At 39.8% G+C, this 21673-nt stretch overlaps 2 protein-coding genes across 4 annotated transcripts in view; both read right to left on the reverse strand.

Moving 5' to 3' along the window:
- Positions 1 to 16407, reverse strand: part of LOC143715378 (NACHT, LRR and PYD domains-containing protein 3-like) — a 124891-nt gene extending 108484 nt beyond the window's left edge. The window contains exons 1-2 of one of the 2 annotated variants that reach the window (XM_077207112.1): positions 16347 to 16407; positions 16054 to 16162 (exon numbers count right to left, since the gene is read on the reverse strand). In XM_077207112.1, coding sequence (XP_077063227.1) covers positions 16054 to 16162; positions 16347 to 16392 — 155 coding nt within the window. In that variant the 5' untranslated portion in view covers positions 16393 to 16407. The remainder of the gene's footprint in view (positions 1 to 16053; positions 16163 to 16346) is intronic. The other variant, XM_077207116.1, reaches the window with a different exon arrangement.
- Positions 1 to 16916, reverse strand: part of LOC143715374 (interferon-induced very large GTPase 1-like) — a 56200-nt gene extending 39284 nt beyond the window's left edge. For both annotated transcript variants that reach the window (XM_077207105.1, XM_077207106.1), the window contains exons 1-3: positions 16894 to 16916; positions 16347 to 16442; positions 16054 to 16162 (exon numbers count right to left, since the gene is read on the reverse strand). The gene's annotated coding sequence lies outside the window, so the exon portion shown is untranslated. The remainder of the gene's footprint in view (positions 1 to 16053; positions 16163 to 16346; positions 16443 to 16893) is intronic.
- Between the last annotated feature and the right edge of the window lie 4757 nt (positions 16917 to 21673).

Consider the following 21673-nt stretch of genomic DNA (forward strand, 5'->3'; position numbering starts at 1 on the left):
GTGAGATACTGTGGGCGCGGGACAGCGGGCACATTTACTGCACTGAAAACACCGTCGGCCTGAGCTGACTGTGGGTGTGTCGGTTTCATTTTTACAGAAACCATGGGACATGTATTGTGTAGTGTTTGTGGGCACAGTGTCGTGGGCACATTCACTACGTTTAATGCACAATCGACATGAGTCGATTTTATTTGTGCGAGCCCTGTACTGTAGCGGGCTGTGTTTGTGTGTAGGAATGAGCACTGAGCCGCGGGCATTTCTATGACACTTACAACACCATCGGCCGTGGCCGGAACACCAGAAAATACACTCTTTTCTAGATTTATTTGGGTCTCCATGAAAACGGCGTTTGAGTGCAAGCAACTCACATAGCAACATTGTTTCGGCCCAGATCTGGCCCACATCTGGCACTTGTGGAATGCGGATCTGGCCCACATGCAGCGAGGACTGACGGCACTTGGGTGGCCCACTCCTGTTTGCCAGATCTGGGCCACAAGCAGGCCATAGCAATGCCACATGTCAGCCAAGAGTAAAGAAATAAACCAGAACTGGACCTTATCTGAGACACAAAGTCTGTGTATATTAAATATGGAGTCATTTCAGCCTTAATAAGCCTGTTAACAAGCAGAATCACTGAAGGAAAGAAGAGAACAGAAAAAGAGATGAGCAGAAACACAAGAACTACAACTGACTTCAGCCACAGTCTTAGATGAAATCAACTGAAGATAAAAGAAGACATTAAATCTGTGAAGATCTCAGCAGAGGAGGATTAAACAACTCCACAAACAGCATTACCAGCTTCACTTATTACTAACCAGACTGACTTTATTTCTGTCAGACGTCTACAAATGTTTTATTGAGAATTAACAGAGGTTTAACTCTAATGTGTTTCATTTGAAGTCACCATAACAGTGGTTAGTGTTTCCATTAGTTGGGCTCTTAACTCTTATTACATCTTTTGACTTTTTTGGCTGCTGTGACAGTGTGTTTGTCAAACACATTTGCAGCAGCAAAGTAAGCTAAAGTGAAATGAGATCAGCTGATGATGGTTGATGGTTTTTTAATCATCATGAAATAACCTGTTTTACTGATGTCTTTGGAATTGTGTTGATCCATTAATATTTTCACATCACAAACCCTGTGTTTCTGCAGCATGATATCTAGCAATATTATAACAGTCAGTTTAGAGCTTTTAACAAACATGAGATCAAAAAGTAAGCTTACGCTGAAACACAAAGACATCAACAATCAGCGTATGAATCTCAACAATGGGGACAATCACAAATATTTAGATAAACAGATTAATTCAAAACATCACTGAAAAGCTACATATTCACAACAAAAACAACAGCAAAAAATAAAAGCAAAAATTTAGAATTTAGAATCAAACAAAATTATAGGACAATTCAGCTGCATAATTTATTCATGTTGCAATGCATGCTGGGAGTTTTGTACTATGCTGGTACCCAGCATGCATTGCAGCAAGGTACTTTTGATTGTCACCATTGTTGAGATTCATACGCTGATTGTTGATGTCTGTCATATTAAACGGACTTTTTCGTGCTCATGTTTGATAATGTCTTCTAACTGATTGTTACAGTATTTCTGGATCTCATGCTGCAGTAACTCAGGGATTGTGATGTGAAAATATTAATGGATCAACACAATTGTTAGATTCCAAAGATGTCAGTAAAACAAGTTAATTCATGATGATTATAAAATCATCAACAGGTAACCATCATCACCTGATCTCATTTCACTTTAGCTTTCTTTGCTGCTGTAAATGTGTTTGACAAACACACTGCCACAGCTGCCAAAAAAGACAAAGGATATAATAAGAGTTAAGAGCCCAACTAATGGAAACACAAATCACTGTTATTGTGATTTCAAATGAAACACATTATAGTTAAACCTAAATTCAGCACTGCATGGCAATGCTTAGAGGTTGGAATTATGGCAGGATGCACCATTTCTCCACTGGCTTTTACCATGGCAATGGAAGTAATCATTAGGGCATCAAGATGGGTAGTAGGAGGAGAGCGCTTGGCTTCTGGGATGCGACTACCAACAATCAGAGCATACATGGATGACATGACAACCATGACTACAACAGTAGCTTGCACTAATCGGTTATTGGGGAAGTTAACAGATAATATTGAATGGGCAAGAATGCAATTTAAGCCCTCTAAATCAAGGAGCATCTCGATAGTTAAAGGAAAGGTAGTAGATAAAACATTCTTCATTAATGGTGAGGCAATACCAACAGTTTCTGAGAAGCCAGTGTAGAGTCTTGGGAGATGGTACGATGGGGATCTAAAGGACACAGTTCGAGTGGGAGAAGTTAGACGACACGCAGTGGAAGGGTTGAAGAGCATAAACAGCTGTGCTCTACCAGGCAAACTAAAACTCTGGTGCTTTCAGTTTGGTCTACTGCCGAGGTTGCTGTGGCCACTGACTGTGTATGAGGTTTCTTTGACAACAGTGGATAAGCTGGAAGCGTTAATAAGTTCATACATTAGGAAACGGTTGGGAGTTCCACGCTGCCTCAGCAGAGTGGGACTTTATAGTAAAGGAATATTGCAGCTGCCAGTCTCTGCTTTAACCGAGGAGTTTAAATGTGCCACGGTCAGACTGGAAATGACCTTAGTAGAGTCACGTGACAAATGTGTAAGGGAGGCAGCCCCTGTGTTAAAAACTGGTAGAAAGTGGTCAGCAAAGAAAGCTGTAGTAGAGGCAAAGCCTGACCTTCAAATTGGGGATATCGTGGGACAGGTACAGCATGGAAGAGGGTGTTTTGGGCTCAGTTTAGCTCCTCCTAAATGGCACAAGGCAGGTTCAGCTCAAAGGAGGAAGCTGGTAGTCAACGAGGTGCGAAAGCAGGAGGAGAGGATGAGGTGTATAAAGGCCATTTCCCAGGCCAAGCAGGGAGATTGGATGAGATGGGAGAGTGTGGAACAACGCAAGATGGACTGGCAAGACCTTTGGTCAATGGAAGAGAGTAGGATCAGTTTCTTTATTAGGTCAACATATGATGTTCTCCCATCACCGCAGAACCTAAACCTCTGGGTAGGAGAGGATCCTTCCTGTCCTTTGTGGTCATCACCTGCCACATTAAGGCACATTTTGACAGGATGTAAGGTGGCTCTTAGCCAAGGTCGGTTTATTTGGCGCCATGATAAAGTACTGCAATGTTTGGCTTTAGCATTGGAAGGCAAGCGTAGTATGACCAATAAGTTGCCGCCTGTTCTAGCAAAACATTACATGCAGAAGACAATATTCCTCCGCCCAGGCGAGCAACCACCAAGAAAAGGTGTTAACACCAATTCTTAACCAGGACAGCTGGAGGCTGCTAGGGACTGGAATATGCTGGCTGATCTTGATCAACGGCTTATTTTTCCACCTGAGATTGCCACCACTAACCTACGGCCAGATATTGTTTTGTGGTCTGGATCAGCACGCATTGTTCAACTGATAGAGTTAACAGTGCCATGGGAGGATGCGGTAGATGAGGCATATGAGAGGAAGAAACTGCGGTATGCTCATCTGGCCACTGAAGCAGAACAGCGAGGATGGAGAGTCCAGGTTTATCCAGTGGAAGTGGGTTGTTGAGGTTTTGTGGCACACTCTACAACCCGGTTCCTCAGAGACGTCGGATTCAGTGGCCAAGAGTTGCGTCGCACAGTAAAGAACTTATCTGAAGCAGCAGAAAGGAGCAGCAACTGGCTGTGGTTGAGACGGAAAGATTCTAGCTGGCTGTGTACAGGTCGCCACGCTACGGTTTCGTAAAATTCTTGAAAAACTTGAAGAGTCTGGTTGGGTGGTTGGGCAGATATTGTGTTTTTGCGGTAGGTGGTACGCCATACGGAACCATTGCCACTGAAACTGCATATCAACGCACCAGTGGGGCTCGACAGCCTTAGTCAAAGGGGTTGGCGCGTATGGTTGGGTTGCGGAGAGATTGTGAGATTGTGGTTAGGTCTCAGCAGCAGGAGGGATGTAGAGGTCAGTAAGCTGGGCTGAGTTGAGTGGGGGACGGAGGGGGGTGACTCTGGGACGCCAGAGTCACTGTCGAGCCCTCTAGAGGTGTCGTGGGCTAGTCGACGAAACACTGAGGACGGAAGGTGCCCACTTGAAGACCCTAGAGATGTCCCCTACTCGGCTCAATCCAGACGGTTGTCGTGCTGGTCCACTAGGGAGACCACACTGTAGTTGCAGCCGTCGTGTGTGCTGACGCGCCAAGTACACTGCAGCCGTTAACGCCGGACAGAAGGGGAGTCAAACCACTATATGGAAAGATGCGTAAATGGATGGAGAAGCATAGTTTAATGTAAAGCTACGTCTTAGTGTTGCTTATCTTGGCGAAGGGCTAGGAAGTTTTTGAGGCCTCTGGCTTTATCTCAATCCTCGGCGGGGGCCCGCGCGAAGGGGGGCGGCGGCCAGCTGAGCGAGAGCGCGGTCTCTGGTCCCAGGCCTGGCGGCGCTGGGAAGCGGCAGCAGGGAGCTGCGGCTGCGGCTGAGAGCTTCGAGTAGACGGCTGTTTTGAGCGACCTGCTGCGGAGCTAGAGCGCTTCGGTAAGAAATGCTAGCCTGTGACGTCTTTTGAGCCTCGGCGAATATGCTGTCCGTGAAGTCCTTGATGGCAGATCCGAAGAGGCCGGACGCGGAGATGGGCGCGTCGAGGAACACAGAGTACTCCGAGTCCGGCATCTCTGAAAACGTCAGCCAAAGGTGTCTCTCAGCCACGGTGTGAGAAGCCTTATTTCTCCCAATGGCCTGTGCAGCAGGTTTCGCAGCGCGAAGAGCCAAGTCTGTAGCGCTCCTTAAATCCGGCACACTTATGGCTTCCGATCCTTCCTCGTCCATTTTTCGGAGAAGGTCGGCTTGGAAGATTTGTAAAATGGCCATAGAATGCAATGCCGAGACAGCATGTCCAGCGGCGGTGTAAGCGCGACTGTGCATGGCAGAGGTAACACGGCAAGCTTTGGATGGTAGCGCCGTCTTAGCTCGCTGTCCAGCAGAGTGCGGGCAAAGATGGGCTGCTACAGCTTCTTCCACTGGAGGAAGAGAGAGGTATCCTCTGTCTTTCGCACCGTCCACCACGGAGAATGCTGCAGAGACAGAGGTACGTATTCTGGCCGAGAAGGGGGTGTTCCAAGACCTCGCGCCTTCTTCGTGAAGCTCAGGAAGAAAAGGCGTGGGCCTAGACGGCGGAGGAGCGCGGTCCTTTTGCAGGAAACATCCGTCCAGCCGGTTGCGCGCTGGCTGCGCGGGCGCCTCCTAGTCGAGGCCGAGGCTTTCCATGGCCTGAGAGACAAGACGCATCAGCTCTGACTCGATGCCAGCCCGTTTCCCTGATGACCCACGGGTAGAGGGGGGGAGGTCCACAGAGCTCGCCCAATCCTCACTGTCCGATGCTTGGATGGATCAACAAGCCTCGTCCGTGGATACAGCTGCGTCGATCTCAATGGCGGAAGCGGTGGCAGATGGCGGCCGCTGTCCGTCGGTGAGAGACTCCAGCGATGCCGGCGAAGCTGGCGGGTGAACCGGCGAGCTTTGGCGGGCTGGAGAAGGCTCGGGGACGCGCTGAGCACGGCGCTTATTACGGCGCGGCGCTACAGCAGTCTGAAGTGCAGGCTCTGAAAAAGACAGGCAAGTCCGCAGAGTCACCATTGACATTAACTCACAGTGAGGGCATCCGCCGTCAGCGAGTGCAAGAGCCGCGTGATCCTCACCCGACGCGACGTGACGTAGTGGACGCGAAGCGCCCTCATTGGTTATGACGTCACGCAGGGCCTCTCTCGATAGGCTGCTGCGGTTGCCGCAGGTCAGCCAATAGGCACGCAAGCCATCTTGCCTATATCTTCATGCTGCCGCAACGCGTTTTATCTTTAATTCTAAATTAAGGATAATTTTTGGCTTCAATATCTCGTGGAAAAGAGTTTTTCCCCCAGCGTAAGATATTACGCAGTATGAGAGAACCTCTTGTAAGAGAACCGGCTTTACTGTTGAGATGCGCATAACAATTGGATGCGACATATCACCCAGCCCTACTCATCAGATACTTATTTTACATCTTGTGAAAAGGGGCATAATAGGTCCCCTTTAAGAAACAGCACATGAATCTCAACAATGGTGACAAGCGAAAAGCTTAATGTCGCAATGCATGCTGGGAGTCATGGATGAGTTTTGTACTATGGTGGCACCCAGCATGCATTGCGCCATGAAGCTATTCGTTTGTCACCATTGTTGATATTCATGTGCTGATTCTCTATGTCTGTTTGACACCCTAGACTGTAAAAGCTTGTATTCACTGTATTTAAAAACAATGAAACAATGTTTAAGCTAATAGCCACAATCTAATCTTGTTGAAACTTTTTAAAAGTTGGGCTGGAGGACTTTGTCCACATCACAGACAATGCTTTGTCGGCAGGCAAACCCTAAAGCCAGATCCAGCCTTGACAACATTCTCCACACCTTGCTCTTTTTTGTTCTTCTTCTCTTTCTCCTTGTTCACCACATCTTATACATAGCCTTTCTCCTATTCCCTTATATTTTTTCATCCATTGTTGGTATCAACATTCAGTGCAATATTTCGAGTCAATTTTTGCACTCTGAACTGCCTTGTAATTTGTACAGTTGGTTTGGTCTCATCATTTGAAATAAGTGTGAAAAATGTTGAGTCGTGTGTAAACGATGACAAATGGGTTGTAGTTGTGTTTAACTTTTGCCTGCCTGTGTTTAGCGTTTTGAAACAAATGCATCACAGTGCGAAATGAGTTTTAGTGAGTTAGAATGTGTTTAAAGTTTTGCAAAAAGAGTCCAGGATATTTGCAAACAGTGTTTTAACTACCTGAACTTGTTTAATGTTTCACAGAAAGAGTGATTTATTTGACAATTTGGTTTAGAGAATGGGGTTTAATGTTTTAGCAATTCAGAAAAAAAAAAAATATTTATGTAAGCACGTGGTGTATAATATATGTAATATAAATGTAAATGTAAATGTAAATGTGGTGGTTCCATTCCTAGATAGCCAACATTGTGTCGGCTCATATCTGGCACATGTGGAAAGATGATCTGGCCCACATGCAGCGTGGAATGATGGCCCTTGGGTGGCTCACTCCTGTTTGCCAGATCTGGGTCACAAGCAGGCCATAGCAATGCTAAGTCAACCAAGAGCAAATAAATAACCCAGGACTGGACCTTATCTGAGCCACAAAATCTATGTATATTTAATATGGAGTCATCTCAGCCTTAATAAGCCTGTTAACAAGCAGAATAACAAAGAAACTGAAGGAAAGAAGAGAACATCTAAGGCTGTAGCTGAAGAAAGTTGCAGTTTATGTTCTTATTTCTCTTTCTTTCAGTGCTTGTTCACAGCGGGTGTTGATTGGAATAATGATTCAGGAACATCATACTAACCTTTAAATAACATTCTACACAGCAAAAACTCAAGTGTTAAATCAACTCCCCTGGGAGTTTATATGGCTCCAGACTCAGTGTTAAAATATGAGTGTTAAATTAACACTCAAGAGTGTTAAAGTTAATGAGCTCATTAAGTGATAAATTGTGTGATGATTGACTAATATTGAAGACACCTGATGTTAACAAGCAGAATCACCAAAGGAGGAAATCTACTTTTTTAAGACACCGTTATGGAGATCAGTGTTTGCTTTAGTTGGGCTCATGGCCCTTAAATCATGAAATTCAGATTTCGTTTGGCTGTTGTATCTGAATTATGACTGTCAGATGAACAAAGAGAAAAGTTGATCTGGTGGTGTTGGTTATGTTTTGACTAGTGCTGTCAAACGATTAAAATATTTAATCGCGATTAATCGCATTAATGTCATAGTTAACTCGCGATTAATCGCATTTAATCGCACATTTTTATCTATTCTAAATGTCTCTTGATTTCTTTTTGTCCCATTATTTTTTCTCATTTTAATGCTCTTATCAACATGGAAAAGTGGATCGGCTTGCTTTGTGCAAATGTTTTTTATTGAAAACAACATTGGCATATATTGTGTTCAATTTCACACTAAAACATTCTTACTTGGAGCAAATAATCTCTCACACAATGTAACACTGTCCATCAATAAAAGGGTGAAAGAAATACTGACGAGGTCCTGATATTGACGAGGGGGCGGAGAATTCGCATCAGCTGTGTGTGTGTGTGTGTGTGTGTGTGTTTGGCCATCATCAAGTGGTATTTCAGACTGGACGTGCTGCGATGATGATAGCTCAGTTCACAACGACAAAACACACAGATCACTTTGGTCTCGTCAATGGAACCATTTGGCAACTTTTTAAAAGTAAACGTTCCATTCAGAATCTTATTGGCATCCATTTCGGTGTCTCGCGCTCGTCATCCACTCAAAACTGGACGTTTTGAACGTTCCTATAACATTCAGAAATAACGTTTTTATAACTTAATGGGAACGTTATGAAAACGTTCTTATAACCTAAAATTGTTAGCTGGGGAAGAGGAGAGATTCGCGATTGCACTGAACACGTTTTAAGTGCAGGCACATATTGTCTGAGCGAGCCCAGAGAAAATTCTAACAAGAGCAGCGTGTATCTGAGAGCGCGCGACTCGAGCAGAGAGATTCGTGCTCGGCACATTATATTCCACGCGCGAGCAGAGAGATTCGCGCTCGCGCATCCGGCTCGCAAGCCCACACAAGTGTGTGCGGCGTGCCTGTTATTTTGTTTCCGGTCTAGCTAGATCCGCTTGCGCTTTCAAAACGTCCATGCCGCGTCCTATTGCAAAAGCATGTGAAAAAAAACTACAAAGTTTGCTAGGCCAAAAAGACCGTTAATCGCGCGATAAAAAAATTAACGCCGTTAAAATGGGTTTGCGTTAACGCCGTTAATAACGCGTTTAACTGACAGCCCTAGTTTTGACATAATCATAATTTGACCCGAATATCAAATCTCAATTAGAGAGTTATGTCTACCTTGTTGATTACAGCAGACCTGTGCTTCTACAGCAAATGATTTTCAGTCTTATCAATATAATCCAAAATATTTCTTAAAAATTGTTGTGATAAAAAGATTTTGGAAGTTACTTTAATTAGACACACTGACATCAAGAATCAGCCTGTGATTCTCAAAAATGGTGAAAATAATAAAGCATGTTGCAGTGCATTCTGGGTGCCACCAATCAAAACACATTCATGGGTCCCATCATGCATTGCGGTATGAATAAATTATGATCTGAATTGTTTTAGTAATTTCCTTTCCCTTATTGAATATTCTGTGTGTCACCATTGTTGAGATTCATACACTGATTCTTGATGTCTGTGTGTGCCTAAAAGAAAGATTTTGTTTTATCAGAACAACTTTTAAGAAATCCTTTAGATTATTTAGAAAATTCTGGATCTTATGCTGTAGAATCACAGTGATGCCGTAATCAACAATAGCTGCCTTCTGACTACAGGGCCCTGTTCTACGCTGGTTTAAATCATACCTGACAGAGAGAACATTCTCTGTTAAACTGGGTGCTAAATCATCCCCTCCAGTGGATATTAAATATGGTGTCCCTCAAGGATCAGTTCTTGGTCCCCTGTTATTTTCCCTATACATGCTGCCCCTTCAATCCATCCTTGAAAAGCACAACTTAAGATACCATTGCTATACAACCCAACAGCTACTTGCTATCCCCAAGACACGTCTTAAAACCAGAGGGGACAGAGCTTTTTCTGTAATAGCTCCTAAACTCTGGAACTCCCTCCCACTTCATATTAAGTGCTGTTATACAATTGTCAGTTTCAAGACAAATCTGAAAACACACTTTTACTCTCTTGCTTTTAATTCTCTTTAAATTTTATTAATATTATATTCTATAGCTTTATTCATTTATTTAAGTGTATTTAAGGAGTACTGTACTCATTTTTTTGTCAAGGCATATTGTTTCTGCCTTTCCTGTTTTAACTTGTGAAGCACTTTGGGTCAACTGTTGTTCGGTAAAATGTGCTATACAAATAAAATGACTTGACTTGACTTACATTTAAGTTCAGTGATTCAGGTCAAATTATGATTATGTCAAAACATAACCAACACCACCTGATAAACTTTCTCTTTGTTCATCTGACAGTTATAACTCAGATACAACAGAAAAACAAAATCTAAAATTAACAGTTTAAGGGTCCAGAGCCCAACTAAAGCAAACACTGATCACCATAATGGTGTCTTAAAAAATTAGATTTTCTCCTTTGGTGATTCTGCTTGTTAACATCAGGTGTAATAATAATAATAAGAATAACTTTATTTTAAATAGCGCTTTTAAAAGTAATCAACAATAGCTGCCTTCGACACTATTGATCATGGTATTCTTACTGATCGCTTGGACAATTGTGTCGGACTACAGGGCCCTGTTCTACGCTGGTTTAAATCATACCTGACAGAGAGAACATTCTCTGTTAAACTGGGTGCTAAATCATCCCCTCCAGTGGATATTAAATATGGTGTCCCTCAAGGATCAGTTCTTGGTCCCCTGTTATTTTCCCTATACATGCTGCCCCTTCAATCCATCCTTGAAAAGCACAACTTAAGATACCATTGCTATGCTGATGATACATTACTGTATTTACCCATTTCCCCTGGTTGTACTTCAGATATCGATACTATTTTTAACTGCTTGGAAGACATTAAATCATGGATGGCAGAAAATGTCCTTCATTTAAATACCAAGAAAACAGAGATGATTTTGTTTGGATCGTCCTCCACTTCAAAACACTGGAGTAATGCCCTTGGCCCTTGGTCATCAAATTTGCAGAATATGGTCAGAAATCTAGGTGTTATTTTTGATAGTTCTCTTAATTTTAACAAACAAGTTAGCTCTGTTGTTAAAGGTAGTTTCTATCAGCTTAGAACAGTAGCTAAGCTGAAGCATTTTTATCCAAGAAAGATCTCGAAACAGTAATTCATGCTTTTGTTTCCTCACGCTTAGACTACTGTAATTCTCTGTACACAGGTCTAACCAAACATAATTTAAATAGACTTCAGTTGGTCCAGAATGCTGCTGCAAGACTCCTCGGAGGCACTAAAAAGTATGAGCACATAACCCCAGTTTTAGCTGAACTCCACTGGTTACCAGTGAAATTCAGAATTGATTTTAAAATCTTACTTTTCGTTTTTAAAGCTCTACAAGGTCAAGCCCCTTTGTATATTTCTGAGCTTTTGTCTGATTACTCTGCCGTTAGACCACTCAGGTCTACAACCCAACAGCTACTTGCTATCCCCAAGACACGTCTTAAAACCAGAGGGGACAGAGCTTTTTCTGTAATAGCTCCTAAACTCTGGAACTCCCTCCCACTTCATATTAAGTGCTGTTATACAATTGTCAGTTTCAAGACAAATCTGAAAACACACTTTTACTCTCTTGCTTTTAATTCTCTTTAAATTTTATTAATATTATATTCTATAGCTTTATTCATTTATTTAAGTGTATTTAAGGAGTACTGTACTCATTTTTTTGTCAAGGCATATTGTTTCTGCCTTTCCTGTTTTAACTTGTGAAGCACTTTGGGTCAACTGTTGTTCGGTAAAATGTGCTATACAAATAAAATGACTTGACTTGACTTACATTTAAGTTCAGTGATTCAGGTCAAATTATGATTATGTCAAAACATAACCAACACCACCTGATAAACTTTCTCTTTGTTCATCTGACAGTTATAACTCAGATACAACAGAAAAACAAAATCTAAAATTAACAGTTTAAGGGTCCAGAGCCCAACTAAAGCAAACACTGATCACCATAATGGTGTCTTAAAAAATTAGATTTTCTCCTTTGGTGATTCTGCTTGTTAACATCAGGTGTAATAATAATAATAAGAATAACTTTATTTTATATAGCGCTTTTAAAAGTTAATTCTCAGAGCGCTTTACACAAGCAGAATTAAGAAAACACATAAAAGAGGCAATAATACAAACAGAGTATTTGGCAATTAAAATTAAAACCAGAGAATACCATAAGATACATCTCATTAACAACCACCAATATCACCTTTCTCCAAATGCTTCCGTAAAGGTGTCTTCAATAATTTAACACTCATATTTTAACTCTGAGTCTGGAGCCATATAAACTCCCAGGAGAGTTAATTTAACACTGGAGTTTTTGCTGTGTAACATTCAGGAAACTGGACATTTTATGTTCCTAGAATGTTGAATTGTTAATCAAAACTAAGTTGAAAGAACATTTGAGGAATATCATACCTTTTAAAACACATACATCTAACATAAAAAAACTGGACATTTTTTACATTCCCAGAACCAACACTGAATATTTGGTGAATATTCTTATAACAAAAATCTGTTAGCTGGGAAAGCGTTGACACTGGTGACTTTGCTGTGAACTCCCGTGGCTTTGTGAAAGTCACATGACTTTGGGGAAACTGTAGAGGGATATAAGACAAGAACAGGTATGTGCAAAGGGGGTTAAGCCACCGAGTCACACATTTTGCCCTCTTCAGCTGAGGTGAAGAGAATGTCATTTTATTTGCATGGTTCATTATGCATGCACTTTAATCCACAGCTACAAATCAATTTTTATTTTGTTGTTGTTATTATTACTTTTACAGTTTTTCTAAATTGTTTAAACACATTTCTTGAAACCATCACTCACTTCCTCAAAACCTTAAACACAAAACCAAATTGTCAAACCACATTCAGAGAACCTCTGACTCTTCTGGTAAAATCAAACAATTGCCTCAAAACCATTGTATCTGTGGTCAAAATCAAACAATGCTTTCAGATCATAAGCACAGTGAGTCGATATTATAAACACAGATCATTCCTTAAAACTTCTGTAGACGTCTGACAGAAATAAAGTCAGTCTGGTTAGTAATAAGTGAAGCTGGTAATGCTGTTTGTGGAGTTGTTTAATCCTCCTCTGCCAAAATCTTCACAGATTTAATGTCTTCTTTTATTTTCAGTTGATTTCATCTAAGGCTGTGTCTGACGAAAGTTGCAGATGTGTTCATATTTCTCTTTCTTTCAGTGCTTGTTCACAGAAGGTGTTTGAATGATTGATAGAATAATTCAGGAACATCATACTAAACTTTAAATAACATTCTATTAACATTCAGGAAACTGGGCATTTTATGTTCCTAGAATGTTGAATTATTAATCAAAATTAAGTTGAAAGAACGTTTAAGGAATATCATACCTTTTAAAACACGTTCATCTAACGTCAAGAAAACTGGACTTTTTTTACGTTCCCAGAACCAACACTGAATATCTGGAGAATGTTCTTATAACAAAAATCTGTTAGCTTGGAAAGCGTTAACACTGGTGAGTTTGCTGTGAACTCCTGTGGCTTTGTGAAAGTCACATGACTTTGGGGAAACTGTAAAGTGATATAAGACAAGAACAGGGAACATAAAAATTGCTTTGTAGCTGTGGATTAAAGTGTATAATAAACCATGCAAATAAAATCACATTCTCTTCACCTCAACTGAAGAGGGCAAAATTTCTACCCCCTTTGCACATCCCTGTTCTTGTCTTATATCACTCTACAGTTTCCCAAAAGTCATGTGACTTTCACAAAGCCGTTGTCAAAGAGGCGTTGTCTTGATGTTAGATGAACGTGTTTTAAAAGGTATGATATTCCTCAAACGTTCTTTCACCTTAATTTTGATTAACAATTCAACATTCTAGGAACATAAAATGTCCAGTTTCCTGAATGTTAATAAAATGTTATTTAAAGGTTAGTATGATGTTCCTGAATCATTCTTTCAATCATGACTACAATGATGTCGTGGGTTCACACCCCTGGTCAGACTCAAAACGGAAAACTTTTTATGCAATCATTCGGTCACACAAATTTTTTGAAAATGGGTTTCAAAGTGCAAGTTTTTGAAAACGGTACCATTTCGTGTAAACTACTAATACGCACATTTGTGAAAGCGGTGATGTCATGCACATACGTGTTACGTGTTTAGTCAATAGCAGAGGTGTCAAATCCAGGATCAGAAAGTAAAAGTCCTGCCATATTTTTATTTCACCCATGAACTCACACAGCAAAAACTCCTGTGTTAAATTAACTCTCATGGGAGTTTATTTGGCTCCAGACTCAAGAGTGTTAAAGTTAAACATATAATTAAGTGATTGATTGAGTGATGACTGAGTATTATTGAAGACACCTGATGATAACAAGCAGAATCACTGAAGGACAAAGGCACATTTTTTGAGTCGCCATTATGGTGGTGAGTGTTTACTTTAGTTGAGCTCTTGACCCCTAAACTGTTACTGTTAGTGTTTTTGTTTGACTTTTGTAACTGAGTTATAACTTCCAGATGAACAACAAGAAAAGCTGGTCAGGCGGTGTTAGTTGTGTTTAGATGAAATCACATATTGACGTTGACCTGAATCACAGAACTCATTAAGAAAAATTTACCTTATTGATTACAACAGAATATGATTATACAGTATACTACTTTCTGCATTTTCAATATAAACCCAAAGTATGAGGAAAAGGACCCAAGATCTAACTAGGACCAAGGAGCAGGACCGGAGCACAGAACGTTTTAATATATTTATTAGTACAAAATGACCAACTTTTCGACGCACATGTGTCTTCTTCAGAGTCAAACAGTCAATGGCAACAATATACAGAATTTAAAGAGTCAAAATTCAAGGTATTGGCCACAAGCCTAGGTGGGTGTGCTGCAACAATTATCCAATCTTATACAAGCACTCAAGTCTAAATAAAAAAATAAAATAAAAAAATAAATACATATATATATATATATATATATATATATATAAATACATACACATAAACAATATACCTAAATACATATAGAAACACACAGGCATAAAAAAATAAAATAAAAAAAGAAGAGGATATATATCTTAAAAGTTGTTCTGATCCAAAGACTTTTTTGAAGTTTGGACACACAGACATCAAGAATCAGCCTGTGATTCTCACCAATGGTGACAATAATAAAGCATCTTGCAGTGCATTCTGGGTGCCACCAATCAAAACTCATCCATGGCTCCCATCATGCATTGCGGTATGAATAAATTATGATCTGAATTTTCTTATTAATTTCCTTTTCCTAGTTGAATATTCTGTTTGTCACCATTGTTGAGACTCATACACTGAATATTGATGTCTGTGTGTGCCTAAAACAAAACTTGCTTTTTTATCAGAACAACTTTAAAGAAATCATTTAGATTATACAGAAAAATCTGGATTTTTTGCTTTAAAAACTCTGTGATTCTGCAATGACCAACATGAGTTTAAGCTAAGAGAGGGCTCTAAATGAGTTCAGTGACACTGATCAAATGATGATTATGTGTAAACATAATACCATCTGATCACTTTTTCTCTTTGTTCATCTGGCTGTTATAACTCAATTACAGCAGTCAAACAAAAGATTAATTTAAATATTTAAAGGTCACCTGCCCAACTATAACAAACACTGATCTCCCTAATGGTGACTAAAAATTTAGGTTTGCTCCTTCAGTGATTCTGCTTGTTATCATCAGGTGTCTTCAATAATGCTCAATCATCACTCAATTAATCATTTAATTAGCTCATTAACTTTAACACACACTTTGTTAATTTAACACTCATATTTTAACATTTTAACAACATTGAGTCTGGAGCCAAATAATCTCCCAGGAGAGTTCATTTAACACAGGAGTTTTTGCTGTGTGAGTTCATGGGTGGAATAGAAATATGGCAGGAATTATACTTTCTGACCCTGGATTTGACACCTCTGTCTGGTCCTGATCTCTTCTGATGAACTGAACTATAACACAAATAGATTAAAGTGAATACATTTAATAACTGTATTTAAAAAAATTCACATATTCATTTATCTTCACAATGTTGATAAAACAACCCGTAAAATGAACTAAGTGCTCTCATATACATCTCTCATGTGTGAGTAACACTACATACATTAAAATATAAGCTACACATAAAAAATAACTAAGCAATGTCCAAAAATAATTTCTCATATCTTGTAGAATATATTACTGACTATTTTCTTATAATATAAAATGCCGTACTATAATCATATTTTTATAGAAATGAAATACCTGAGATCAGTCTGTGTATCTTCACTCTTAAAATGTACTGGATGACCCATAGACTCGTCACTCCTCATAAACACACAGCTGGGCTCTGGTTCTCTTCTGATGAACTGAACTATTACACAAAAAAACAAAATAATTATTGGTGATAATATTTTAATACAAGTTCTTAAAATGTATTTTAATTAAAAGACTGGCTGGTCTAATTGTTTTCAATAAAATTAAAGTTTTCAACTTAATAAATACATCTTCTTGACTATAATTTAAAGATGATTGAATCTGTAGTTTATTCAAAATACCTGCATCCTGGATAAAAATCTTCATCTCTGGATGTTTCTGTGTCATCCATGATAAAGCTGAACAGTTGAAACAGAATCTGATCTTCACCACTGACTCTGAATGGAAATGACAAACAAAAACAATAATTCACAATCATTCAGCTGAACGATCCTGAGATTCAGAGAAACAGGATCATGAGACGTGGCGTTCACTCAAATACACAATGTCGCAAATTAACACAAATGCTAAATAAATCACAGACAACACGAATAAATGAAAACATGTTTTGCTATAAAAATAAAAATTTCAAACACATATAAAATAACTAATATGTCCTTTAGGGGAAATAGGCAAATATTGGCCTAAACGCGGAAGTCACCAGTAAAACGTCTCGAGACATGAATACTCTAACTTTTATCAGATTCACAAAATCCACCGCCGTTTTTATCAAGTAGTTGCACGTAAACTCGTGTCTTAGCTTTTATGAAGGTTTCCATTAAACGCTTTGGATTTGATACTCAGTATAGAATCGATTCTGGCGGTTTAAATGGCGAAACATCAACTCACTTTTACTTTCACTTTTATTTGTTACGCATAAAACAATGATGGCGTCACGTTACGCGCGCGCTCAGAGTCCTGCACGCGCACGGGTTCTGTTTGTTTAACCCGCACTCGCAGTAGCAACTAAACAGAATATAGCAGTGATATATTTAAATATATATATATATATATATATATATATATATATATATATTAGGGGTGGGCGATATCTCGATATTTAAAAGATATCGAGATATTTTTTAAACACGATATGGATTTTGACATATCATATATTTCGATATATTGTTTATATTTAATTCTGATTTCGCCGCTTTGTCTTCTCTGCGCTGTGCTCGCCCCCGCCTCCTTGCTTTTGTTCCCCCTCCCCTCGCGTGTTGTCTCATTCAACATGGCGGCGCCCGCAACTAGCCCGGAGGCTACAGAACTCGTCTAAAAAGATTGTCTTAAATGCTGTCTTACATGCACTTCTTGAGGCACACACGCACACTAGCAAACACACGCAAGGTCTCTCGCTCTCAGTCCCTCTCTGGCGTGCGCGCGCTACACGGTGCTCTCTCCCTATCTGCCGTGCGCACGCTACACGGTTTGAACCATGGTTTGAACATTCACACAGCCTTTCGAAAACGATACATTTCCCGGCACAACTTATTAAAAAGGATGACAATCCCGGTAAAAAGGGACAGGTGGCAATTATTTTTGTATACAGCAATCAATTTGTATACAATTATTATTTTTGTATACAGGGATTTTTTTTTAAAATGTCGCAGAAGCACTTTGGACTACATGAACTGCCTACCTCTTTGCACTCCAATAAAAAAAAAAGACTGTGGTATTTGGCATATTTGTTTTTGCATTAGTTTTTGTTTGGTTATTTTTCCTGTAAAGATATCGAGATATATATCGTATATCGAGATATAGCAAAATATATCGAGATATATTTTTTGCTCCATATCGCCCAGCCCTAATATATATATATATATATATATATATATATATATATATATATATATATATATATATATATATATAAACCAGGAAGACAAACAATATTAATTTTCTTATGCAACCCAAGCAATCACACCAAATATTAGCCATTCTGAGTTGATGCATTTATGAAAAATAGACACGCAGCCCAACATGGTGGTAATTAGGCAAAAAATATAAAAAAATATGAGAACGTGCAAAACCTACAAAACATTTTAACAATCATGTGAACAATCTGCCCATTCAGACTATTTTGAACAGTGAGGCTATATGTCACGCAGCAACCATAAGGACCTGGGGCCTCATTTATAACATAAACACAAAACAGGCCCTGAAAGAAGCGTATGCTACTTCCGACGCATATGTTGTGATTTATAAAAACAAACTTGACGGGAAACTTTGCGTACCTGCACGCAAACTCTGACTCATGCGTACGAAAGTTTAGGAGATGGAGCAGTTTGGCGACACCGATGGTGAGCTGGAGTTAAATGTCTTTTTGGTCACTTTTAGACAGAAAATCTAAAGAAAATTATACATATACAGAAAGACAATAATACAAAAATAATTTCACTCATCTAGCCTATCACTTGAAGCAAATATCCATCTCTTCTTAAATGCCATATGCATGTGGTGCAGGCTGAAGTGCGCTCGTTTTTCCAGGCGCACCTATATGCCGCGGCGAGATGAAAACATCTCAACTTTTCAGAGAGTTCCGCAAGCGCACCGCAGGTCATGTGACAAAAACCTACCGGTTAGCTTCGGCCTTTCCGTAACAACTTCGAAAGCACGGCCGAACAGCTGATCATAGCAGTAAAGTGTGTTTTTTATTTCTCATCTCCATAAATATAGCTTATCTAGTAGTAAAGATGATACAAAATCTAGAAACCCTAGATTCAGGCCCACCTCGAATTAATCCAGGCCCACGCATCTGTCACGTTCTGCATCTGCCACTGATCTTTATGCAAATTAATTCCGTTGAACGCGACTATCCTATAGGTGGGGGGGGGGGGGGGGGGGGGGGGGGGGGTTTGTCTCTCACAGGTCCTCTGTTCTAGACATCCTACTACAAAACTGTTTTTGATTCATGACTGCTTAACGAAATCCGTATACACATCACTTCTTCGAACAAATGTTTTTACTACGCAACATTTCCCGCTCGGTCAAAACCACGCCCATAGCAGTAAACAGAGGAACGCCCATCAATGTACAAATGTGGGGAGGCATTGCGATATGGAAGCAGATCAGTCTCATTATTAATTCACATAATTATTTTCACAAAAATCAATTCACATGCACAAAATAAAATTATATATTCATAAAATACATTTCACAAATGCAAAACACAATTCGTAGATGTATAACTGTGCACAAAAAACTTTGAATGTTTCAAATTTAAGAGTTTATCCTTGAATGTCAATGTGCAAATTGTCATTAACAATCACCATGGATTTGTGTGTGTTTTTGAGACTTTCCTGGCAGCGCTCTCCTCCTACACTGATCAGTCGTACTCTTTAGCCAATCAGATTTAAGCTTATCAATCGACCAATCAGCATCACGTGAGGGCGTGCCTACCAGCATGTTACATCATCAGCTTTCGACCACAGTTGATCGGTTCGTTTCTGTGTTTATGTCACAGTACGCTAATTCATGGTTTTCTTCTCGTCTCGTGTCATTGTTGTTATGTGTGTGTGTGTACGTGTGTGGGCGTGACCCGAGTTTCCCGCTGATCAGCATCTCACTGATCTTATTAGCGGTGCCAGCTGCAGCTCATCCCCCACTCACCAGTTTTCCTTAAGTACCCACTGGTTTCTCTTCTACATTGTCAGATCGTTGTTTGATGTCTCCCGTGTGGTGTGTCTCTCCAAGTTCCTGTCTTGTGATCCTGTTCAGCGTTTCCTCGTGGAGTCTGTTTCGTGTCCTGGACTATCAGCACTTCTCATTCACTCACCGGGTTTCATCATCACCAGTTCCGTGTTGACCATCGAGGTCCCTGCGCCACCTGCCTACACTCTTCACTCTGGACTTTATTGTATCTGACTAATAAAGAGTTAACTTGCATTTGCTTCCTGTCGTGAATCTTGACAGTTTACTGAAGTTAAAGATCAGTTTAAGCAATAGTTTATTAACTGCTGTTTTGTCCACGTGTGAACAAACATTTATTTTTAGCATTGATGGATTTTCATGTCCTGTCCACCACACATTCAACTTATGATGATGATAATGTAATGACGTGCATATATAGGAGACATCTGTTTTGTTTAAGCTGCAAATATTATGTAGCTTTATTGTTTCAGATTTCAGAGAAATATGATGTATGAAGTTGCAGACAGCAGTTCTGTGATCTTACCATTCCTACTGTAATTCTTTCAAAACAGTCTAGTTGCAAGTGAAGTGGTTTCAATTGTTCTAAAAAAAATAACTTCGCAGATATCTTTGATGCCAGAAATTATTAGACTTTATTTTCGAACGCCGTTCCGTTCCATAGAACGGCGCTCTAACGCTCTGGCCCTCCGGCCTTCTAGCGCTCCTGAGTATTTTTGGGTTCAGAGTTATATACATCTTTTTTCCAAACAAGGTAACATACCCTATAGATAGTTTTACTCACTTGCTTTATAAACAATACATTATAAGAGTCACTTATACACTTCCTCCTACACAGTGAAAAATACACTTTAAACTATCACAGACCTCAGCGATTCACTTTAGCTTACCTGAGCAGTCCCTTGTCATACCTATAACAATGCGGTAACCATAAGCTAACTTATCTGTGCGCAGGCTGTCTTATTATCCTTAATAAGAAACACAGAAAACTAACTGATAACCTTATCAGTATACTCGTTATCCTTAACAAGCAGAAAATTATTAACCTTAACGAATAAAGGTTTATCTCTAAATGATATCTTTATCATTACACTTGTCATCTTCAAGGCCCTCTTGACAAGAAAAAACAATAACTGTTATCCTTAACAGTAAACATAAAAACTGATTAACCTTGACCAGTACACTTGTTAAACTTAACCCTTTAGGCGCCAGAGGTTTTTTCCTAAAACGTCCAATTTTGACATCTTAATTTCAAAAGTCTATATATTAAAAGTGATAAAAGATAGAGACTTTCTGTAAATTAGAGAAATATTAAGGATGACCCAAAGTTTATGTAGGGATTACATTTTTCCATCTAATTTGCATATTATGACGTCATATAGTGGCGGCAATCTTGGATTATAGAATTTTCATGAAAAGTCACGTTTAAATGATAAAATGCAGCACTTCTTTCCCCCCAAAATGTCCATCACCTTCTGTATGCTATATTGCACAATACTGAATGCTCAGGCATATAGTAAGTAGTAAACAAACTGTAAATCATTACTAATAAATGGTATAAACAAACCGAATGCATGTAGTGGTTGGACTTTTGCTGTAGAGATTTTCCATTTACTAAATACAGTAGGCACTCTGATTCCATGTATGGGGCACATATATATTATTCATATGACATACAAACACAAGTAGACAAGACCTGTTTAGTTCAAACGCTCACTCGCCACGGCAAGGCACAGATCATGAGTGAGATGATACGAGCAGCGCGTCCAGATCTGCCTCGCACGCGCGCCGAGTGTGCACAGCTCGGACTACTGTCATTGTCATTGCGACTCCTCACCCTGCCTCCACGTTGCCTCCTAACTGTCCTATGAATACTTCGACCTCGTCTAACATACCCAGTGGTATTAGTCAAAGTCTCCACCACAATACTGTCGCCGCGATTGTGATGGTGAGAGGCTCTGATAACATGGCTCACTCGCAC

The sequence above is a fragment of the Siphateles boraxobius genome, unplaced genomic scaffold, assembly GCF_051911475.1.
Source record: "Siphateles boraxobius isolate OS27281-9 unplaced genomic scaffold, OSU_SipBor_1 6, whole genome shotgun sequence".
Lineage (NCBI taxonomy): Eukaryota > Metazoa > Chordata > Actinopteri > Cypriniformes > Leuciscidae > Siphateles > Siphateles boraxobius.